A 24,333-nucleotide genomic window follows, 5' to 3' on the forward strand; every position below is an offset into this window, starting at 1 on the left:
ATACAAAGTGCTTTATAAACAAATATAATATAAACAACTATACAGTTATTTTCGGAACAAATCACTGTTAATCTGAACATGTATCACCGCATACAAAACTTGAAAAAAAAAGATCCAATAAAAATAATTGTCTGTTTGATCAGATCATTTCTAGCCACAGAACTCTGGTTTATCTGCAAATGTAGAGACATTCAACAAACACTGTTGTAGGATTGCAGTACATATGTTCATATATGTTGTAAATAAATGTTTATTGCAAATATATTGTTGCCAGAATCTCCTGCAGATCTTTTAACTCTGAAAGCAGATTTCCAGTAACCAGTGATGTTGATGTTCTGGGACACTTTTACAGTTTACTGAATTGAGACTCTTTTGATCCACGTTCCACATTTCTGTGCAGACGTTGATGTTTTAATGATGACTCCAATTTAAAAAAAATCCAAATTACCATAGAACCAAAAACACAGACATAAAGACATTACAGAAGTCAAAAGACAAATCCAAACAGCTGGAAGAGGGAAAGTGGGAAGAGAAAACATTTTCTAATAATGTCTTTTTTTAACTCACTGATTAAAGTTTTTGTACAGCTCTCAATGCCTCTTCTAGACATTTTAAGGGGAACCTTAAAAGGGGAACCAAGTGAATTCCTAAACAATGTTTTTAACAGATTAACTGCAAAGATTAATCATTGATGTCACAATGACGTTATATATTGTGAAATTTCAACCAGCAATATACAATCAACTAAAGTAAATCGTTTGAGTGACACAACATAGAAACTATCAAGTAACTGTAGCTGGAACTGAAAATAAATAAATGGTTAGAATATATATATATATATAAGGTTTATATTTATACTGACCGCTATTGACAAGACAAAACAGCAGAAGACACATAAGATTTGAAAACCACCATTAGCAAACCACAGTCACATAACCGTCCAATCAATTCACTTTTGACAAAATCAAGACAATTTTACTTGATATATATCACAATGGAGGAGAAAAGACAATTGCAATTTCCATTTCATAATCCATCGTAATATAGGGTTAAAATAATTAGCAAAATATTGAATTCATACAGAATTTTTTCAGAGATTGTCATGCATTCCCATCTGACTGTATCTGGACTCACACACATCTTCAACTTTCACAAAATAACCAGCATAGGACATTAAAGGCTAGTCATACTCCTTTAGTGGGAGGAGCCAAACACTGACTCTCCTTTAGTGGGAGGAGCCAAACACAGACTCTCCTTTAGTGGGAGGAGCCAAACACAGACTCTGTGAAAGACTTTGACCTGTGTGTGTGTGTGTGTTGGGGGGGGGGTGATACTTGTGGTTTTGTCATTACTCATATCTCACTAAATGTGCAAAGATTTGAAAACCACCAATAGCAAACCACAGTCACATAACCATCCAATCAATTCACTTTTGACAAAATCAAGACAATTTTACTTGATATATATCACAATGGAGGAGAAAAGACAATTGCAATTTCCATTTCATAATCCATCATAATATAGGGTTAAAATAATTAGCAAAATATTGAATTCATACAAAAAAATTTCAGAGATTGTCATGCATTCCCAAATGTTTTATAGTGAATACTGTCATGATTGTTAAGGTGATGGATTCAATACAAACCATGATTTCTAATTCATTACATAGAGCTGGTAACCTCTCATTTACCAGTCCAGATCTTTAACTAGGCATTTTTAACTGTTGACAAACAGAATCCTGGCATGGGGTTGAAAATACAGTGAAATGAAATATATATATATATTGCAGAAATATCAGGCACAAGCTGATATACAGCTGGCCCGAACAAACCCCAGTGATCTACACCGGGAAGAAATAACTTGTCTTTTTTGCATGTGTGCTTACTGTTTAAAGATTTTCTAAAGTTCTCAATGCCTCCTGTTTTATACTATGTTCATAATTTGAACATTAAATACTAAACTGTGCGACTGACCTTTCAATATCTTCTACAGAATCTAGTTCTACACGGATGATGAGGCATAGCCAAGCTAGATTAAAACTATACACTAAATAACTGAAGATCACACACAGTCAATCTAAATGAACAAACTCAAGCAGAAACATGTGCTTTAATGCTAGGAGACACATCACAAATTAATCTATAATAATTAATGAAACAAGGCTGCCTATTTATTTTAAGAGAATTAGCTCAATTTTGCAGTTTTATTTTAGAGGTGATTGTTAGTTCCCAGCATGCTTTGCATGTGGCTGGATATGGAGAGTAAGTTTTGAATTTAAATGCTACTTTATGTTTTTGAGTGAAGGGAAGCATCTGTTAATGTTTAATGTTCAGTTACATTTGACATTTGTAAGTTTCTGTAACATCGAAGTTTCCACAGAGCTTGTGGTTTCATGCCTTGTTTAATGAGCAGTAGCTTTGCTAGTGCAGTACTTTCCTGTATTTCTCAAGCATTTTTCTACTTGAGCTGATTGGCTGTATATAGTCTTGTAAATGTATAAAATAATAGAATACAAACGGACCTCATTTAAAATCACAGACTTTTGAGAATAAGCTTAAAATAAATGAGCACATTTCCCTAATCATATTAAATCAATTGTGTCATAGATTAATTCATTTAGGAGATTTCACATGAAAGATGCCATTATAAAATCAAGCCTGAATATTTTGTGTAATATTGTTACCTTCATTTTTTTAAGTAAACAGCTCATTCGATTTTTTACAGTGCAGCAGCGTTTTTATATTACTGACAAGCACAAGTGAACCACAAAACCTTGAGAAATAACCACAACTATTAACAAGTATTTTCACTGGGGCTAAGAAAGGGGACATTTACAACATTTGTGGTAACCTACAGCAAAGCAAAGCTCATGAGTATACTGAGTTAGACTTTGAAATAAAGCAGAAACAGAAGTTATTTAGCTGAATTGTGACGAATCAGAGATGAGCGTTTGGCGGCGCTCCATCCTTTCTGCCAGCCGTGATAGTGAATGATTCCTCCTGCAATGACTGTAACCAGAAAAAACACAGCAATCGCCAGACCAACACCACCAAACATCAACGCCCTCTCTTTCGTAGTCACTTCCTCTACAAAGAGAAAGCAGAATTTTGCAGAATTAAGAAACTCAGATAGTTAGCCAGTAAATTTTGCATTTACATGCTTGATAAATCTGTACTGATTTCAAGTTGTGAGAAAATGAGACACAAGAATGATTTCTCTTACCTGTGACATCAACAATCTCTGGTGTTTCTGTGACAGAATGGACTCGGTCTTCTCTGTCTGTCAGTTTGTCTGAAAATATTTTAAATATTTGTGACCCTGGAGCACAAAAGCAGTCTGAAGTCTCTGGGGTATATTTGTAGCAATAGCCAAAAATACGATGTATGGGTCAAAATGATCTTTTTTTTAAAAAATCATTAGGATATTAAGTAAAGATTGTGATCCATAAATATATTGTGCAAGTTTCCCGTAAATATATCAAAACTTCATTTTTGATTAGTAATATGCATTGCAAAGAATTAATTTGGACAACTTTAAATCAACTTTAGATTTTTTTGCTCCCTCAGATTTTCTAATAGTTGTATCTAAGACAAATATTGTCCTCCGAACAAACCACACATCAATGGAGAGATGATTTATTCAGATGATCTATTAATCTCAATTTCAAGAAATTGACTTATGACTGGTTTTGTGCTCTAGGGTCACGTATGATCATGTAATCAAACACAAAAGCTCAATAAAACAAAAATAAACAAAAACAATGTTCAGTTTCAGTATTATTATAGCAGTAAACCTTTCCTCAATAACACATTTAATTCCAGGAATCATTCAAACGTTGCCCTTTACTTTACTTGGAGTGAAAATGGTTTGATCGATGGAGACACTAGCTTTACTAGTGATTAATTAAATACATTTGTAAAATAATTTACTCAAAAAAGCAGCATTGAAAACATTATGAAGAATTGAGAGAAACTGAGGTCAGTGGTACTAACCCTCGATCTGTAGTCTGGTGGGTTTGTCGAAGTGCATCTTTGAACTCTTTGAAGTCACTGATTTTGTTCCACAGAAATAAAGGCCTGAGTCGGTCTCTGTTACTCCAGAAATAACTAGCTTGACTGTGGTGATCCCCACATCTGCATGGTGATCTCCAACGGTTAGATGACTCCAGTTTTGATTGTACATAACTAGAAGTCTTCCTGACACACTGCTCACCTTTGCAGATATTAGTTGATTTAGTTGTTGAGAATACTGGTGAAACCAGGCCATTTCATATCTGTCAGTCATGTTGCAGTTCAGGCTGATGTTTTCCTTCCGCTGGACTCTCAAGAGAGTCACTTCATGTTCTGAAACATCTGGAGAAAAAATATAAACCGATTATATTTCAAATAGAGCTGTTTGAGGTAAAAATGGTGAGCTATTGGAGGTTTAATAAGTATTCTTACCTCTGGAAAGTATTTGCATAATCCAGGAAGAAAAAATGCAGAAGAAAATGACTTTATTCATTGTCTGTCGTTCATAACAGTGTCGATCAAACTCAAAATTTAAGCACAATGCAGAGACCCTAAAACCACTTCCACTTCCTTACTGATCATGAAACCTCACACAGAGTGCTGTTACAGCTTTTTTATCACATCCTTCAAAGCTTTATGTGCAGTTACATAATAAAAATACACATCTTACAGGATTTGCTCTAAGTGTGTGTTGTAGTCAAAGATAATATTACATTCATCACATTAAGAGGGTTTTTCATCACCGAATACAATTAATTTACAGCACAATTACCTTTTCAAGAAAGAAAAGAGAGTATAAAACATCAAGGCCTCTGAGGTTATTAGATATGTACCTGATTCATTGAGTGCAACATCAGCATTTAGGATAGGGTGACCATATGAGCCATTTTTGTGGTGTGTGAGAAGGTGAGATCTACAGAGAACGATCAAAGCAATGCAAACACACGTACATGTTAGGTGTTCGTTCATTTAGCTTGAAGCGTCGCTGTGCACCGATCATTATATGACACCAAAGTACCAAAAGAGTGATTTGAATGCATAAGGAGCTCTGCTCTCTCTAGCTCTCTATAGATGTTATACAATGATCGATCTGCACAGCACAAACACCCAAAATCTGGATAGTTTAGGCTATATAAAAATCCTGCCAAATGGGAAAATGGCTTATATGATCACCCTAATATAGGAAAATACATATAAAAGTATTTGTAATAAAGACACACAGATGCTTTCACACTTGGTTCGATAGCTTGATCCTAAACAAAGTTTAGCTGGTTTCGAACCTTCTTTGTTTTGTTTCTAAACGTCAACACAGAATGACACTTGAATGAACAAATGAGCTGCCAAAACTTGACTCTGACGTCAACAAACCTCTGTGCATCAGAAGTGCTAGTGTGCAAGATTTTACAGTAGACTGAATGAGACGAACAGATAACCCTAACCCTAATTTTATAATGTCTGAGAAAAATCCAGTAGTAATTTCTGTAGTCAGTCTTCTCTCGGTCTGAATCCAAATGAATAATTTCAGACTAGTGTGTGGTGTGTTTGATGCCGATCAGTTCCTTGGCCGAAATTTCAGTGCAACAAAAAAGCCAATAATCAGCAGGATTGTGATGGAGTAGACCGTGCCGGCACCACCTGGAGAGAGAAATAAACACAGAAGAAGAAGAAAATGCATGAACTACTGCATCAAATTAATTAATTTATTTATTTAGCCTTCTTAAGTTCACTTACTTCTTTCTTTTGGTGTTGTCTCTGTTTCACACTCTGTGGAAAGAGTCTCACAATTATTTATTCACTTTGATAATAGAATTACATTAAAATAATTTTAAAAGAATAGTTCACCCCAAAATAAAAATAAATAGTAATTATTAAATTGCTATTTAAAGTAGCACGACTGGTTCTAGTGATGGTTTTAAAAATGTGTGTGTGAATGTGAAAGCAATGGCAGAGAGTAAGATATCACAGATGAAGACACAGCTGTTGCGTGGATTACTTTCATGTTACGCTGTCTGTTGATTTGTACATTTTTAAAACATTATTCTCTTTAACTGAAAAGCTTAAGCACGTTCTGCTTCTCCTTTTCTGCGTCACAATGTAAAGATAATGTGACTATTGAAGTGTGATTTGGATAAATGATGACAAAATGTTCATTTTTGAGTGAACTAATTCTTTTAAACTTTGCTTAAATCAAATATGAGCTTACCAGGCTTTAAATCCATTTTTTCATAGATTGGTTGGTTTTTATTAACAGGAAACATTCTTAATTCGACCTCTTCGTAGTTTTTTAAGCATTTCTCCACGACCACAGAACAGCGTCCTTCTTTGTTAAATAAACTGGAGACTTCATGTATTTTATTATAAATTTCTATTGATTGATGTTCAACATGAACTTCTACATCCGTATGTTTCTTTAGCTCAGCTTCAGCTTCATCACAAGAAAGAGAACACCAGCAACTCTCATGTGCAATAGCAAAACCTGATATTAAAAAAGAAATATTAATATACGTTTTCTTTAAAAAACAAACAAGAACAACCTGACATTAAAAACATTGCAGGAATGTAGTACTCACTTCCAAATCTAAACATCTTCAGTGCTACGATTAGCGTCAGGATCAGTCCACCTGATGTAAAATACAAAATATCTGATTGTGTGGTTGTTCAGTAATGGGCTTAATATGCTTTTTTTTATATACGCCTTTCCTGTTTAATTGAAAGTCTCAATAGGTTTTATAAATTTGGTGTATCTCACACTAATACTTTCACTGCCATAATAATTAACACATTTCTATAATAATAATAATAAAAATTGACAATTTCCATTAAATGTATAGGCATTTCCTTCAACCCTGAAGCACAACATAATCAGAATTTTAGAAATCAGAATTCACGCAAGGAATGCTGACTCACCGGCTAGCTCTTAACCATTAGCAATCTGACATTTTGTTGTAAAACAGAAATAAATGCATTGCATAAAGGCCTATCAACCGAAAACATACAACCTGACTGTGAACTATTAATGAATAAGGACTTACATATTTTACAAGCTTGTGTAAACGATGGCATGTCGACTGTGTAGTGTGTGTGAAGAAGCAGAAACAAACAAAAAAAACAGAAGCAGAAAAATTTCCTGATTGTTCTGCTTCCTGTCGGTTTGATTATCAAACCAAATCACTGACATCACAATCTTGACTGGAGTGTGAAGCACACTATAAATGTATTCATAATTATTTATAATGTATCCTTACAAACCTGAAGTACTTCAACCCTTCCATCTCAACCTTTTTATTTGTTTTAATATTAATCTTTATACTTCTGTTTTTCTCGGTTTCTAAAGATTGCACAGCTCCTGTGTTTTGTTCTTATTTCATTCCTATGGTTTATATGCTTATAGTGTAAAAGACCTTCTCATCACAAACAAAATATTCTCCTGTTGCAGACTTTTCTATTTTCAATAAAGTGTAATTTAAGCCACAATGTCTTACACGAAAAGAGTAATAAAAGTATCTTCATTCCTTTTTCAGTTTTTGCATCAAGTAAATTTGATTCCTGCATTGTGAACAAACATGCATTGTGAAGACAAAAACTCGGTATATCATATGCATTGTTATAATCTTGTGGTTGTCTTGTGTTTAGGCTTTTGTGTTACTTCCTGTTTCAAGTGCCATTTGAAGTCGACTTGTAGTCCTTTTGTTTCATTGGTTGTCTTCATTGCTTTCCCAGGTGTGTCTTGTTACCTTGCGATCCTGTGTTTAAATAGTCCCTGTCCCTAATCATGGATTTCAGTCACGTGACTTTTTTGTCTTGGCTGCCATCTTTAGGACCTCGCTTATTTACTTGAATGAAAGAGGCATTTATGTACACTTGGACTGTAACACAATTAATAACCTTATTGAAAAACACAGTAAATGGCAAATTTTTGGAATGAAACATTTGGTAAAATAATTCAAATAATTCTTACCTAACTGTTACTTTGAATCATTGTTTAAATCATTAATCAGTGAATACTGTTCTTGGTTGTTGCTCATTGTGCAGCATGTCTTTCCGCATCTAAGTGAGTTCTTTGCTTGGGAGCTTTAATTTCTGCACCTGTAAAGAAATAAATGCACAAGTATCTATTACTAAAGGTCTAACTGAATGCACCAAACTGAATGAAATTGAATATAAAGTTTTTAAAGCACATATTGTTTGAAAGATTATTTAATTATGATTATTTACCCATTTAATTCTAGCACATTAAGTGTCTGTGACCAGCGTGATTCATTCTAATTAAATGGATAGTTTAGCCAAAAATGTAAATCATTTACTCCGTTTTTATGTCTTCTACATGTGACAAATCTGTATGTTTTGATTACCAGCATTCTTCAAATTATCTTCTTTTGAGTTCTGACAAAAGTCAGTGGTTTGAGAAAAAATTAGGGGGAACTGATGTACAGAAGTATAATTAAGATGATGTCCACTGCTCGACGATGTCCTTAGTCTCATGCTGACACATGTAAAGCATTCGCTCTAATACAGAAAAAAAGCATTGAAGCTGGAAAAACCCTCAACGACATCATAAACCGGGATAACAACATAGATTTGCATTTATTTACTGATCACTGCAGATTTACAGCGAGGTAATATAGAAGATAAATATAATTTCAGACTCAGTTTGAGCAGCACATTTCAGCACAGATTGTGTTCAGAAACTTTGATGCATTGTAAGTGAATGCAGCAGATAACAGAGGGGCTGCCAATCCTCCTGAAGTCCATATAACAATACAAACATGCTATACACATAAATATAATATAAACAAGAATACAGTCATGAGATCAAATCACTGAAGTGTTTCCATTAATCTGAAAACATAAATAATTTAATTAAAATGGCAACATATACAGCATACAAAAAATGTGTAATATAACATAGACTCTTAAACAAATAAATGCAATTTTACTGTTTCTAATGTTTATGGGAACCATATTTCAAGCAGCAGACCTTTGATAAAGTACAGTCTCATCTCAAGTACAGCCTTTTTTTAAAGCCCAGCCAAATGCGCTACAGAATACACTATCTGCATACATAATTATATTAGCAGTGTTAACAATGTTATTATTTATTTATTTATTTTAATAAAAATAGAAAAAAAAATAAAAGTGGACAACTGCCTTTTGGGACACCCCATAAGTATTTTTAGCCTCAGAAAAAGATCCAATAAAAACATTCTCTGTTTGATCAGATCATTTCTGAACACAGAACTCTGGTTTATCTGTAAGTCACTTTAAATGTAGAGACAGTCAACAAACACAACACTGCTGTATGTAGTACATATTTTCATATATGTTGTAAATAAATGTTTATTGCAAATATATTGTTGTCAGAATCTTCTGCAGATCTTTTAACTCTGAAAGCAGATTTCCAGTAACCAGCTGATGCTGATGTTCTGGGACACTTTTACAGTTTATTGAATTTGGACCATTTTGATCCACATTCCACATTTCTGTGCAGACGTTCACGTTTTAACAATGACTCGAATTTAAAAAATGTCCAGAACCACCAGAACCAAAAACACAGACATAAAGACAGTGCAGAAGTCAAAATACAAATCCAAACAGCTGGAAGAGGGAAAGTGGGAAGAGAAAACATTTTTAATAATGTATTTCTTTTTTAACTCACTGATTAAAGTTTTTGTACAGCTCTCAATGCCTCCTTTTTTACTCACTATCATATTTAGTATCATCAGTTTGCTCTTTATCAGTTTGCTCCAGTTTTTTCTTTGATTCTGTAAAGAATATTGAAAGGTTAGTCTCACAGTTTAGTCTGAATTTGCTGTTTAAAGATAATATTTCTACACAAATATGAGTTTCTCTCACCTGTGACTGTGACTGTGATCAAGATTTCTCCTTCAGTGTCCAGAACTCTGTATGTTCCTGCATCACTGTCCAGAAATGATTTAATGATCAGGTTTCCATCATTATCATCATTCATTCGGTCGCTCTGAACCCCGTGATCTCTCGTCCAAACCTCCTTCCACTCTCCACTAGAGTTTGTCTTCACTTTATCAGCATCAGACACCAGAACAGACATCTTTAGCTCCTCGCCTGTTTTCACAGAAATCTCATCTGAGGAGAAACAGAAAGATATTAATCATTATTATAATTCTGTCAATCAATCAAGACCATAAACACAGATTTATGATTGGTGACCAAATGTAATCATTTAAAGAAGCAGATGCTGATGTTTGATCAGTTTAGTCTTCACCATCAATATGAAGTTGGTACTTCAGCTCTGTCTGATCATTATTGTTATAGATTCTCAAAGTGTATTTCCCAGCGTCACTGAAGATCAGATTCTTGATGACGACGTCACAGTTTCCTTCCTTAAACACTCGTCCTCTACATTCTTCAGTCTCACACACAGATATGATTTCTGACTGAGTGATTAAATCAATCTGAACAATATTACTGTCCTCATGTTCACATCTGAGTGTGACGCTGCCTCTCTTTTTTCCCGACACAGATATAAAGGGGTTTCCTGCTGGCAGGATTTCTGCAAAAACAGATTCATTCAATTCAAAGAATCAATACATGTGAAAAATACATGTGGTGTTTCTGTTTATTCTCTGTAATCAATGTTATCATATTCTAGTGATTATTTTACTCAGTTTTTATTTTCAAGATGTTTCACCACACATTCAAGTGGATTCAACAACTGTGAACTGATTGTGGAATTTCTCCAATGTGGTGTAATAGACTGTTAAATCAATCCCAGTATCAGCCTCATGACTATAAGCTCAAATGAGCAGATTCTGCATTGTGTTGTAGACTATATGACTAACCTATGATTAACCAGTAGTGCAACATTCAAATAAATTTACCGTACACATGAGGAAAGCGCATAAGCCGCAGGAACTTTACCCAGAAAGTAGGGACTTTGGCCTGGTACTCTGTGTGTTTCCACCGCAGGAACCAGGAACTAAATAAAGTTCCAGGTAAAAAAAGCCCCTCAGAAATGCTGTGTTGGAACTTATTTTTAAGTAGGCACAGATTTGAGTGGGATTACCCAGAAAAGGGGAACCACAACACATGGAGGCACCTAGTCCCACACAGGGGTGACCAAAGGGCATGTACGCAAGTGTTGGACGTCAACAGTGCTAGAGGAACCCAGGGTTCTGACTGAGGAACTCACCTGAAGGGAATAGCGCACGCATCCAGTCCGCGGAGTGGAATGGCGCAGCAAGCAGATTGACAACGAGCAGGTCCTTACTGGCCCGAAGGGGCGAGTACCCGGGAGGACATGGGCTATACACGGAGATTATAGAATCTCACGAATGTGTTAGGTGTCGCCCAGCCCGCAGCTCTACAGATGTCTGCTAGCGAGGCCCCATGTGCCAGTGCCCAGGAGGAAGCTACGCTCATAGTTGAGTGAGCTCTCACCCCTAGGGGGCATGGCAGATCTTTAGCCTGATAAGCCAGGACAATAGGATCCACTATCCAATGGGATAATCTCTGCTTGGAGACAGCCTTTCCCTTCTTCTGGCCTCCGTAACAGACAAAGAGCTGGTCTGAGGTCCTAAGGCACCGAGTTCTGTCCACGTAGGTGCGGAGCGCACATACTGGACAGAGCAGCTCCAGGGCTGGGTCTGCCTCCTCCAGGGGCAGCACTTACAAGTTCACCACCTCATAACGTGAGAGTTAACCGGCCCGAATTCCAGGCATGCTTCAACAACTGAAAATGCCTGCAGGTACCCGACCCTCTTAACTAAAGCCAAAGCCATCAGGAGCACAGTTTTCAATGATAAAAACTTTAACTCTACTGAGAGCAAGGGTTCGAAGGGAGCTCTCTTCAGTGCTGATAGAATCACTGCAAGGTCCCAAGAGGGGACTTGCTGAGGGCGAGACGGATTGAGCCTCCTTGCTCCTCTCAGGGACCCTGATGATCAAATCGTGCCTCCCAAGAGACTTACCTTCAACAGGGTCATGGTCAGCCAAAATGGCGGCCAAATAGACCTTGAGAGTGGAAGCAGACAGCCTGCGTTCCAACCCCTCCTGAAGAAAGGAAAGCACTGACCCAATCAGACATTTCCTGGGGTCCTCACGCTGTGAAGAACACCAAGTGATGAAGAGGTTCCACTTCAAAGCATAGGCATGTCTGGTGGACATGGCTCTTGCTGAAGTGATGGTAGCTACCACCTGTGGTGGCAAGGTACCTAAACCTTCCATGACCCATCCAGAACCCACACATGTAGGTTCCACAGATCGGGCCGTGGGTGCCACAGGGTGCCCCGTCTCTGAGAAAGAAGGTCCTTCCTCAGGCTACCTCAGATGCTTGTGACTCCACAAGAGGAGATGGCGAGCAAGTTGCGACATGGGGTGGGAGCGTAGACCACCCTGGCGGTTGATGTACGCTACGGTCACAGTGTTGTCCGTATGGACCAGAACGTGCTTGTCCTTCAGCAGGGCCCTGAAGCGGTGCAGAGCAAGATGTACTGCTAGCAATTCGAGGCAATTGACATGCCACTGAAGTCGGGGTCCTTTTCAGGAGCCGTGGATGCCATATGCCCCAGGAGCCTCTAAATCAGTTTCAGTGGAACCGCTCTCTTGCCCTCGAATTGTCTCAGGCAACTCAGCAGTGACTGCGTGCGCTCATTCATAAGCTGCGCGAACATGGCGACCGAGTCTATTTCCATACCGAGAAAATAGATCCTCTGCACAGGGGAGAGCTTGCTCTTTTCCCAGTTGACCTGAAGACCCAGTCGGGTGAGGTGTCTGAGCATAAGATCCCTGTGCTCGCACAACCACTCTCGAGAGTGAGCGAGGATCAGCCAGTTGTTGGCGTAGTTGAGGATACGGACACCTTGTTCCCTGAGAGGAGCCAGGGCTCCCTCCACAAAGACGCGGGGAGACAGGGCCAACCCGAATGGGAGAACCTTGTACTGATATGCCTGCCCCTCGAAAGCAAACCGAAGAAACGGTCTGTGTCGAGGAAGAATGGAGACATGAAAGTACGCGTCCTTCAGGTCGATTGCTGCAAACCAATCCATCAGACGAATGCATTTGAAAATGCGCTCGGGCATTAGCATCTTGAATGGGAGGTGTGCAGAGCTCGGTTGAAGGCATGCAAGTCCAGGATTGGCCGTAACCCACCTGTCTTCTTGGGTACTATGAAGTAAGGGCTGTAAAAGCCGGACTTCATGTCAGCTGGAGGGACCGACTCTATCGCGCCCTTTGCCAGCAGGGTCGCAACCTCCGCGCGCATGACAGCCATCTTCGCGTGGACACCCCGAAACCTGGGGGAATGCCGGGCGAACTGAATCACGTAGCTGAGCCTGAGCATCCAGATGTACCAGCAGGAAGGCCTGGGGAGCTCTAGCAAGGCTCCCAGGAACCGAACCAGCGGGGTCAAGGGGACTACAGGCATACCCACAGTGGGGCAGCGTGGTGGAGCAGACAGCCCTAGCATGGGAGGCATAGCATCCCTTAGTGGGGGCGGAGTGCAGGCAAGTAGCAAAGAGGGTGTGAGAAGGCGAAGCTCTCTACCGCATTGCCGAAGAGGCCATCCATGGAAACCGGGGAGTTGAGGAGCTGAGCCCAATCAGACTCCCTCATGTCTGCCCAGGTTCATTCATAGGTGGCACCAAAGTGGACATCACCTTACGCAAGGAGCACACAGTGACCTTCGTCGCCTGGAGAGTGAGGTCGGTATCAGTGTGCGCCTCTTCCAAAACCCCTGGGTCAGCACTGCCCTCGTGCACTTGCCGGAGCAGCTTGGCCTGATAGACCTGAAGTGAGGCCATGGCATGCAGGGCAGAAGTGGCCTGGCCCGCAGCTCTGTAAGCCTTGGCCACAAGCATGGATGAGAACTTACAGGCTTGGACGGCAACTCGGGACCAGCACGCCAAGCGGAGGCGCTCTGTGGACACAGTTGCATTGCAACAGAACGCTCCACCAGTGGAGTCCCAGCATACCCCTTAGCCGCCCCGCCAGCGAGGGCAGTGAAGGTGGAGGAAGTACCAGAACAGTTTCGGGCAGTTAAAGGTGCCTTCCATGAACTGGTTACTTCCTGGTGCACTTTCGGGAAGAAAGGAACCAGAGGGGCGTGCTGGCGATCTGCATGAGCAGCCCCCAGGAACCAATCATCCAGCCTCGACCGCTCGGGACAGGGTGGAGGATTCCACTCAAGCCGATGCTCTCCGCTGGCCCGAGGAGGTTGGCTCATCAGGGAACCCCACACAGTAACCCTCAGATCACCCTGGCCACCAGCCGAAGTATCCCTCTTACGAGAAGAAGAGCTAGAACGGGTTGTGGCAGAGGGGAGTCTATACCTTTTAAGGTAATCGAGTCTCGATCTCAACGCCGAGATGGAAGCCCAGATCTCAACGCCGAGATGGAAGCCCAGATCTCAACACCGAGATGGAAGCCCAGCCACGTGACACAGCGATCGTGACCGGCACGAGGAGCGATGTGTCGACCGCACCCAGAAACACATGGGCAAAATGACATATTTAAAAAGACACAAATCGGCCCGTATCTCTTTTGTGAATGAAATTTGCTCTTTCAGAGGTGTTGAAGCACTCAGGGGAACTCGGGAGCTGTCGCAGGAAACCCAGACGAACCGCTGAATCGTGCGAGATCCCATTCGTTACACCGAACGTGACCGACTGAAAGGGAACTAGTTAATTATAGACCAATCTCGAATCTCCTTTCCTGTCCAAGATACTAGAAAAGGTGGTATCCTCAGAATTATATTTCTTTCTTAGAGAATAATGGTATCTGTGAGAATTTCCAGTCAGGATTTAGACCGTATCATAGTACTGAGGCTGCTCTCCTTAGAGTTACAAATGACCTGCTTTTATCATCTGATTGTGGTTGTATCTCTCTATTAGTTCTATTGGATCTTAGTGCTGTGTGCTTTTTGGAGTTCCCAGCCCTATTTAGAGATCTCCAGGCTGCAGTTATACCCTTCTCCAGTCATGGGTCAAGTCAGTCTGCAGGTGTCGCTGTTTGCATGAATAAATCATAGACAGTAAAAGAAATGGACACAGCGACCCAATTGGATTCAACAGAGACAAGTGAAGTCAATTAGAAGCACACACTTCCTGGGGATCGAGCGTACTGCGCAGACTCTAACTGAACTTGATGACGTAAATGTCACATGAGCAACCTGTAAGACTTCTAATTGCTGTGCCAAGAGACATCTGTATCACCCACCAAATCCCGCAGATGTTGTTGAACAATTTTGTCCCGTTTCTTTTATGGACTCTCTATGGGCTTCTCCCTTGACTTCATGAATCCACGTCCCCCCGATAGCCTCATAGATAGTAAAAGATTGCCTGTGAGCTTCTCCTCCTGTAATACACGGTAATTTCTCTACTGTGCGACAGAGAGGTTATGACGTGTATTTCGTGTTTCTTTATAAATAATGAATGAACAAATGGAGTCTTTAAACGCCTCAGATGTAAACTTATTCGCTGTCAAACTGAGCCAAAATGAATGGGAGTCAATTTAATGCTAACAGCAGGTGGGGGTCTGCTAGCCAATGGCGGTGCCCAGGGGTGCTTCAATAAAATATGATACCCTGCCCCCCTGGGGTAAATTTCCTGTGGTGGAAATGTGGTTGTAGTTCCTGGGGGATAAATTTCCTGATACAATTGTTCCAGGTAATTTCAGTGAAAATGAGGCAATTGTCCCTGCTGGTGAGGTAGTACTTTTTCAAAGTTCCGGAACTTTTTGTCACAGTTGGTGAACCGTGATCTCAGGGTTTTGGAACCCCATGCACTCTACACAACCCACCACCAAGCAACACCACTTACCTTCGGCTCGCTTCCCCGCAGTTCCTGTGTCACCCACTTCTGCTGCCAACTCACCTACGCCTTCCAGATACTTCAACCATCGGCACCATCCTGGACTGTGTATTCCTCCCAGCTTCATCTTTGTGTCTCAGTATTTACTTGTATCATTGTCTCCATTAAACTGTGTTAATCTCACACTTGCTTCCTGCCACTCCTTCACCCAGTCGTTACACTTTTGGGGGCAGGACTTGGGCGCTAAACATGCTGATTGGTTGAGTTCACGCAGCATTGTGAGTTCGACCACCATTTATTCGGATAATTTTCAAAATATTACTGTAACTGTGTAATGAAATGTAATTTTAAAAGTATTTCAGGTAAGAATGTAGTTCTTTTAAAGTCAAATCTGTGGTTTATTTATAAAGACAGTGTTTATTTAAAAATGTGTATCCGCTGAGAGCAGCCTAACCTCGGCTAGACCTTCTGATGTGTGCCGCTGGCTCTGATGTCTCTTTAGTGGTTAAACATAAAATATAATTTGTTTTGGGTAAATCTAACAGGTAATCTTTGGTCTATTTCGTTTCATTGTAATGGCTGTATGTATACACACTTCCCTGAACTAAGTAGCCTACATTTCTTCATCTGTTATTATGTTTAAATGAAAATGAAAGGAGGCAGTGGTATTTGACATCCTATTTCGTTTAATTGTAAATATACAGAGAGGAAAACAGCAGTAGCCAAGTCATCAAACAGAATTACTGGATTTGTGTCATCATGGACATCACATTCCCGAGTCGATTGCACAAAGTCTGAGCTACCGAGGATGCAAATGCAAAATTTGAATAGATTATTTTGTATTGGGTAACATGCGCAGACCTACGTCACCAGGCTATTTGCATTATCCTCCCGGTACTTTACACCACGCTGGAAACACAGAAAGCAACAGGTCTGAGGGGAAAATAGTTCCTGGGAAAAACGTTTTTGGTATTGTCAGTGGAAACGTGGCAATAGATAGTTATCCTAAAATGCATATCTTAAAGGGATAGTTTCTGTCATCATGGACTCACCCTCAAGTCATTTGAAACCTTTATGAGTTTCTTTCTTCTGATAAACACAGACGTAGACATTAACCAGACAGAGACATCAATATTTTGTGTTCAAAAGAAGAAAGAATCTCATACAGGTTTGAGGGTGAGCAGACGATGATAGAATATTAATTGTGGATGAACAATTATTTTTTATGTATTTCACTTCATGGTGTTTGAATATTGATTTTTAGAATGTTTCAAGAAAAATTCATAAGAGGAAAATAAATCTTTTTCATAGATTATTTAATCAATGTAGCTTACAATTTACATATGCTAAAAGTAACCTTCAATATAACCATATTACTTAAAATAGTGTTAAATATCTTAAAATATTTGCTGGATATTGTTACGAGTTAACCATTTAGGGTTTATTCAATTTTTAGTTCTTCTATGTTGGATGAATCATCAACAGAAATCATTGGATGAGTGGTGTGATAAGCGATTGACTAGATTTATTAACTGTATCTAACACTTAAATAAGTTTCAGTTCATTAAAAAAACAAATGACACTGACTGCTTTGATAGACAAGACAAAACATCAGCAGCAGCAGAAGAAGAAGATTCAAGCATTTGGACCTGATGAAAATAGAAGGCTGTTATGAGACAGAGACATACGCCGCAAAAGATAAAATACTTTACTCGGCTTGTGAGTAAAAATTACTTTAATTTGGTCTGATTAGAACATGATAATAAGAATAAGAAACAAATCTGAGTCTTAGTTTTATAAATGATGCCAGTGTAATCCTCAAGAAGACTGATCCGTCAAACACAAATGTCCAATGGACACAAAACTTTATACAATTATTTTTCATCAGACATTCATTCAGACATTCAGCATAAACATTTCAACACATTTCTTCATCCGCAGGTTAAGTTTACAGAAGCAGAACACATTGGTACGTTATAATAACACAAAAACATACAAACTTTATATTAAATAGCATCTAAACTTACATGGTGAAACTTCTGCATGAGTTTTTTGAACACCAAACTGAATCCTCTTCTGAATCCTCTGAACAGACACATTAAACTATGACAAAATACCCTTCTGGACAGTCATTCAGGTAAACACAGACAGTTGTGTCAAGTTAAAGAAAACAGCTGAGAAAGAAATGTGTTGTGTATCTATCAGATCCGAGCATCAGGTCTTAAAAAGACAGCGCCCTATAAATACTGCTGCTGTCATTAGAGATCATCAAACTACAAAACAGCTGTGATAAAAGAAAAATCGTAATGTGATCCGAACCGTGAGATTTGTGATCCTTGAACCACTAATTAAAACATAGATAGAGAAGATTTTACCTGAGTGTTTTGTTTTGCAAACCAGCAGATTTAGCAAGATTTGAGTCAAAACAAAACTGAAAGTAACATTTGAGAACATTCTCATGATTTCCTAATGTAGTTTTAAATATCCAGCTGGATGTACAGTACGTTAAAGCTTAAAACAATACAAATATGCTTTATAAACAAATATAATAAAAACAAGAATACAGTTATACTCAGATTGAATCATCGAAGTGTACTTCTACATTATATGTGGTTTCCTTTGATCTGAACATTTATCATCGCACACAAAACTTGAAAAAATAAAAAGAGCCAATAAAAAACATTCTCTGTTTGATCAGATAACATCTGACCACGTATCTATATTTTATCTATAGGTCACTTTAATATAGAGACAGTTAACAAACAGTCCATATGTTCATATATGTTGTAAATTAAATGTTTATTGCAAATATATTGTTGCCAGAATCCTCTACAGATATTTTAACTCTGAAAGCAGATTTCCAGTAACCAGTGATGTTGATGCTCTGGAACACTTTCACAGTTTATTGAATTGAGACTCTTTTGATCCACCTTCCACATTTCTGTGCAGACGCTGATGTTTTATTGATGACTCGAATTTAAAACATTTCTAGAACCACCAGAACCGAAAACACAGACATAAAGACAGTACAGAAGTCAAAATACAAATCCAAACAGCCAGAAGAGGGAAAGTGGAAAGACAAAACATTTTTTAATAATTTTAATTTTTAATTAAATTTTATAATTGTTTTTACTAGATTAAAGTTTTTGTACAGCTCTCAATGCCTCCTGTTTTACTCTGTTGTACTGTACCATTACATTTGTCATTATGTGTTTTGTCCAGTTGTTCCTTTGATTCTGTACAGAATTTGAAAGGTTAGTCTCAAAGTTTAGTCTGAATTTGCTGTTTAAGGATAATATTTCTAAACCTCACTGAGTTCCTCTCACATCTGACAGTTCAAACTTTCTCTTCTGAAGCTCTCATATTTTTCTTTGAAAAGGTACTTCCTCTACACATTTTAAGGAGAATGTTACAAGTGAATTCTTCAAATCTTATCATAATATCACAAGCATCTGAGTTTTCTTAGGTCACAGAAGTCTTCATCTGTTTGGCTCAAGTTTAGAAATCAGAGACTTTTGGCAGACAAGCTTCTTGGTTTTAATTGTATATCATTTTATTGACTACTTCTCATACAAAATACTAGAATAAACCAAAGCAAATAGTTTACAAGCTTTGTTTGTCAGCGGTATCAAACAGCAAAGCATCTAGCAGCGCCGGAGAATCAGCTTCTGACATAATCATCTCATTTCAGTCGTTTATGAAGTCAAGTTTATTTGTATAGCACTTTTACTTTATAAATCGTTGCAAAGCAACTTTACAGAAAATTGATGTTTCTATATTATTTAGTAGTAGCTTATCAGTGGTGCCTGTCAGTTAATGTCATTATGACAGAAATGTACGGAAAAATCAATTTAAGACGTAATCAAACAAACAATGAATACAGCAATTATTATATGTTGCAATCCAACTTATAGCAAATATATTATTAATAAATGCAATAAAACTGCAAGTGTACTTTACATCAGATCCTCCCAGCAAATATAAGCAAAAACTGAACTGCTATAATCACTATATATGCAAAAAATACAGAAGTCACAAAACCAAAGAGAAATGTTTCTACCCAGCTCCAAAGCTTTGGAGCAGAACGGTGGGGATCTAGAAAGAAAGCACATATTTCATATTTTTAAAATGATTGTTCATGTTTTTTAGAGCTTCTTACTTTACTGTTCTTCTGTCTTACCTGTGTTTTCTCCCGCTGAGCCAGATAGATATGACGAAATATGAACAAGATTTGATAACATTAGTCAGTTTAACAAATCAAATCCCAAACTCAAGATGTTAGAAATATTTCTAAACACCTGCTCACCTGTGATTGTGACTGTGATCAAGATTTCTCCTTCAGTGTCCAGAACTCTGTATGTTCCTGCATCACTGTCCAGAAATGATTTAATGAACAGGTTTCCATCATTATCATCATTCATTCGGTCGCTCTGAACCCCGTGATCTCTCGTCCAAACCTCCTTCCACTCTCCACTAGAGTTTGTCTTCACTTTATCAGCATCAGACACCAGAACAGACATCTTTAGCTCCTCGCCTGTTTTCACAGAAATCTCATCTGAGGAGAAACAGGAAGACATTAATCATTATTATAATGCTGTCAATCAATCAAGAACATAAACACAGATTTATGATTGGTGACCAGATGTAATCATTTAAAGAAGCAGATGCTGATGTTTGATCAGTTTAGTCTTCACCATGAATATGAAGATGGTACGTCCAGTCCTTTTTTGACTTCAGCTCTGTCTGATCATTATTGTAATAGATATCCAAGAAGTATTTCCCAGCGTCACTGAAGATCAGATTCTTGATGGCGACGTCACAGTTTCCTTCTTTAAACACTCGTTCACTACATTCTTCAGTCTCACACACTTCTATGACTCTTGATGGAGTGAACAGCTCAATCTGAACAATATTATTGTCCTCATGTTCACATCTGAGTGTGATGTTTCCTCTCTTTTTTCCCGACACAGATATAAAGGGGTTTCCTGCTGGCAGGATTTCTGCAAAAACAGATTCATTCAATTCAAAGAATCAATACATGTGAAAAAACATGCAGTGTTTCTGTTTATTCTCTTTAATCGATGTTACCATATACTAGTAGTTATTTTACTCAGCTTTTCTTTTGCTCAAGACGTTTCACCACACATTCGTGTGGATTCAACAGCTGTGAACTGATTGTGGAGTTTCTCCAATATTTAGCATCAGAAATTGTAATGCTAATGTTAAAGTTTAAGGTTGTTGGTGATCTAGTGCTCATGAAAAATACATTTAAATAAAGCATGAGATTGTGTTTGAATTACAGCTGATAATTCTCACGTTCTGCAGAGTTCAGATCGGTTCATCTTATGAAGTGTGATGGTGTAATATGCTGTGAAATCAATCCTAGTATCAGCTCCATGACTATAATCTCAAATGGGCAGATTTTAGGATGTGTTATAGACTTTATGAATGATTAACTAGTTGTACAACATTCAAATGAATGCTCTGTACACATGAGGAACACCTTCGGTAACCATCAAGTGTCCTTGCCTAATATTGACTAACAGACTGGCTCTACATGCTCATACAGATAGTTATCTTAAAATGCATACTTTAAAGGGATCATTGCCTCACCCTCAAGTCATTTAAAACCTTTATGAGTTTATATCTTCTGATAAACACAAAGTAGATATTAACCACACAGAGACATCAATATCTACTTTTGTGTTCAAAAGAAGAAAGAATCTTATACAAGTTTGAGGATGAGCAAATGATGACAGTATCTTCAGTGTGGATTTTAGCTATGCTAAAAGTAACCTATAAAAGTAACTTACTTGGAAAACTGTCGCATTACGGGATCAGGGGTGTGGCTCTTCAGTGATTCAGTGGTTATGTTTATGGAAGACGACAATATGTGACCTTAAATCGTATTGATTCTGGATTGGAAAATATAGGATATGGTGTTCCCCAGGGATCTATTTTGGGGCCACTTTTGTTCATTGTATATATTTACGATTTTGTACATTGTTCCTGTGATGTTCATAAATTACTCTTTGCTGATGACATAAATGTGTTTGTATCCCACAAATATTTGAATCATCTTGAAAAACTCTTAAATGATAGACTAACAGAAATAGATTCATGGTTTAAATGTAATAAACTATCGTTAAACATTAGTAAAACCTTTTATATTGTATTTCGATCAAGTAGTCATAAATTCAGTGATTGTGACATTAATTTAAACATAGATGGTAGAGCTATTCAAAGAGTGGACGCAATAACATTTCTTGGAATCATAGACAGTAAAAGAAATGGACACAGCGACCCCATTGGAACTCAACTGAGACAAGTGAAGCCCATTTTTAGCGTTTTTTAGCACTTCCGTTTCTGAAGCGCAGACTCAAACGAAGCTTGATGACGTCAGCAACCTGTCTGCCAGATGTAAATCTTCTAGTAGCTGTGCGTGCAAACTGTCATCGTTAATCTTGCAGAGACGGCGAGCTTGAGCGGGGAGTTCTTTGGCGTGAGTGAGCAGGAGAAAGTATTATAATTAATTATTTTGTATAGTATTTTAAAATGTAACGCCAGTACGCCATATTAAGTTAACTACTGGAGAGATATAAACCTGAGGGATTTGCGGCTGAGAATTAAACCCCTTTCTCTTGGTACAAGGATAATTTCAAATTGAGGTACAAAGGTATCAGGACTGTCAATGTTGTCTGTTTAAGGTAACTGTACTCTAAATAATAATACTCTCACATAATCCTTGTCAGGTGTGGGGTGAGGTGGTGCTGGTGGTGGAATGGACCCCTGTTTATAAGCTATTGCTTCTTGGGAGTCCTTTTTTTTCACAATAGAACACTATTGTTTTTCCTGATTGTACAAATGCAATGTGTGAAATTGTGGAAAAAGAAATAAATAAATGTAAAAAAAAAAATAATAATGTAAAAAATATAACCATATTACTTAAAATTGTGTTAAATATCTTGCTGGATATTGTTATGAGTTAACCATTTAGGATTTATCCCATTTTTCATTTTTCTATGTTGGATGAATACTTGGATGAGTGGTGTGATAACTGACTAGATTAATTAACTCTATCTAACAATTAAATAAGTTTCATTTCTTTAAAAGACAAATGACACTGACCGCTTTGATAGACAAGACAAAACACCAGCAGCAGAAGAAGAAGATTCAAGCATTTGGACCTGATGAAAATAGAAGGCTGTTATTAGACAGAGACATACGCCACAAAAGATAAAATACTTTGGTCTGCTTCTGAATAGAACATGATAATAAGAATAAGAATAAGAAACAAATCTGAATCTTAGTTTTATTAATGATGCCAGTGTAATCCTCAAGAAGACTGATCCGTCAAACACAAATGTCCAATGGACACAAAACTTTATAAAAGTATTTTTCATCAGACATTCATTCAGGCATTCAGCATAAACATGTCCACACATCTCTTCATCCGCAGGTTAAATTTTACAGAAGCAGAAACACATCGATAGGTTATAATAACACAAAACACACAAGCTTTATATTAAATAGCATCTAAACTTACATGGTGAAACGTCTGCATGAGTCTTTTGAACACCAAACTGAATCCTCTTCTGAATCCTCTGAACAGACACATTAAACTATGACAAAATACCGATCTTGACAATCATTCAGGTAAACACAGACAGATGTGTCAAGTTAAAGAAAACAGCTGAGAAAGAAATGTGTTGTGTATCTATCAGATCCGAGCATCAGGTCTTAAAGAGACAGCGCTCTATAAATACTGCTGCTCTCATTAAAGATCATCAAACTACAAAACAGCTGTGATAAAAGAAAACTTAATGTGATCCGAACCGTGAGATTTGTGATCCGTTGAACCACTAATTAAAAAAATAGACAGAGAAGATTTTACCTGAGTCTTTTGTTTTGCAAACCAGCAGGTTTTGCAAGATTAAAACAAAACTGAAAGTAACTTTGGTGAACATGGGATATTAAGAGCCTCCTACTAACGAATAGTGTGATGATCATTAATGACTGCTCTGTTAAAACACATTGAGCCGTTGGAAAATGATTCTGATTCGACATGATTTTGTGATTTATTTGTTGAATAATTTGCATATGAGTTTAAGAATTATAAAGGAAGGTCAGTTTCCTGTTTCTTCATGTTCTTGATGAAGCAGACAGTAAATTCTGATCTCAGATAAGCTGAATATTTCTCGTGACTTATCCGGTCACAACACTGAAGAAACGTCACTTCTGAATTCTTCTTTAGAGTTTAAAACATATAATTGTTGAAATCTTTTAGATACTTTCAAGAGTCTTATTCCAGTTCAAGTGTTGCACCCTTCCCTAGATTTACTGTATTAAAAAACCCTAATGATTTCCTAATGTAGTTTTTAATATCCTGCTCATTTAAAGAATCAATACATGTGAAAAATACATGCTGTGTTTCTGTTTATTCTCTTTAATCGATGTTATCATATACTAGTAGTTACTTTACTCAGCTTTTCTTTTGCTCAAGACGTTTCACCACACATTCAACTGGATTCAACAACTGT

General features: G+C 37.9%; 2 protein-coding genes and 1 long non-coding RNA gene across 6 annotated transcripts in view; 2 read left to right on the forward strand and 1 right to left on the reverse strand.

The window, feature by feature from the left end:
- LOC127935349 (uncharacterized) overlaps positions 1-24,333 on the forward strand; it is a 159,897-nt gene that overhangs the window by 98,435 nt on the left and 37,129 nt on the right. The window lies entirely within an intron of this gene.
- Positions 1-24,333, forward strand: part of LOC127935370 (uncharacterized) — a 77,062-nt gene that overhangs the window by 36,616 nt on the left and 16,113 nt on the right. The window lies entirely within an intron of this gene.
- On the reverse strand, positions 414-23,496 carry LOC127935357 (uncharacterized). 4 transcript variants are annotated; one of them, XM_052533159.1, is made up of 6 exons: positions 23,340-23,454; positions 22,922-22,980; positions 20,488-20,793; positions 9,864-10,112; positions 9,713-9,772; positions 414-508 (listed from the first exon to the last, which is right to left on the reverse strand). In XM_052533159.1, coding segments are annotated over exons 1-6 (756 nt in total). In that variant the 5' UTR covers positions 23,342-23,454; the 3' UTR covers positions 414-428. The 4 variants fall into 4 exon arrangements, with proteins under 4 accessions (XP_052389119.1, XP_052389117.1, XP_052389116.1 ...); XM_052533157.1 differs by lacking the exons at positions 414-508; positions 20,488-20,793 and adding exons at positions 8,849-9,605; positions 10,252-10,539 and having other exon boundaries at positions 23,340-23,496; XM_052533156.1 differs by lacking the exon at positions 414-508 and adding an exon at positions 8,849-9,605 and having other exon boundaries at positions 23,340-23,495.

Source organism: Carassius gibelio, chromosome A19 (assembly GCF_023724105.1).
Source record: "Carassius gibelio isolate Cgi1373 ecotype wild population from Czech Republic chromosome A19, carGib1.2-hapl.c, whole genome shotgun sequence".
NCBI classification, from domain to species: Eukaryota; Metazoa; Chordata; class Actinopteri; order Cypriniformes; family Cyprinidae; genus Carassius; species Carassius gibelio.

Excerpts from the sequence above, each read along its gene's own strand:
- LOC127935357 (XM_052533156.1), bottom strand. Across the intron at positions 10,113-20,487 it reads GTACCATCTTCATATTCATG|ATGAGATTTCTGTGAAAACA; the intron begins GTGAAGACTAAA and ends GTTTCTCCTCAG. Across the intron at positions 9,773-9,863 it reads GATCACAGTCACAGTCACAG|AATCAAAGAAAAAACTGGAG; the intron begins GTGAGAGAAACT and ends TATTCTTTACAG.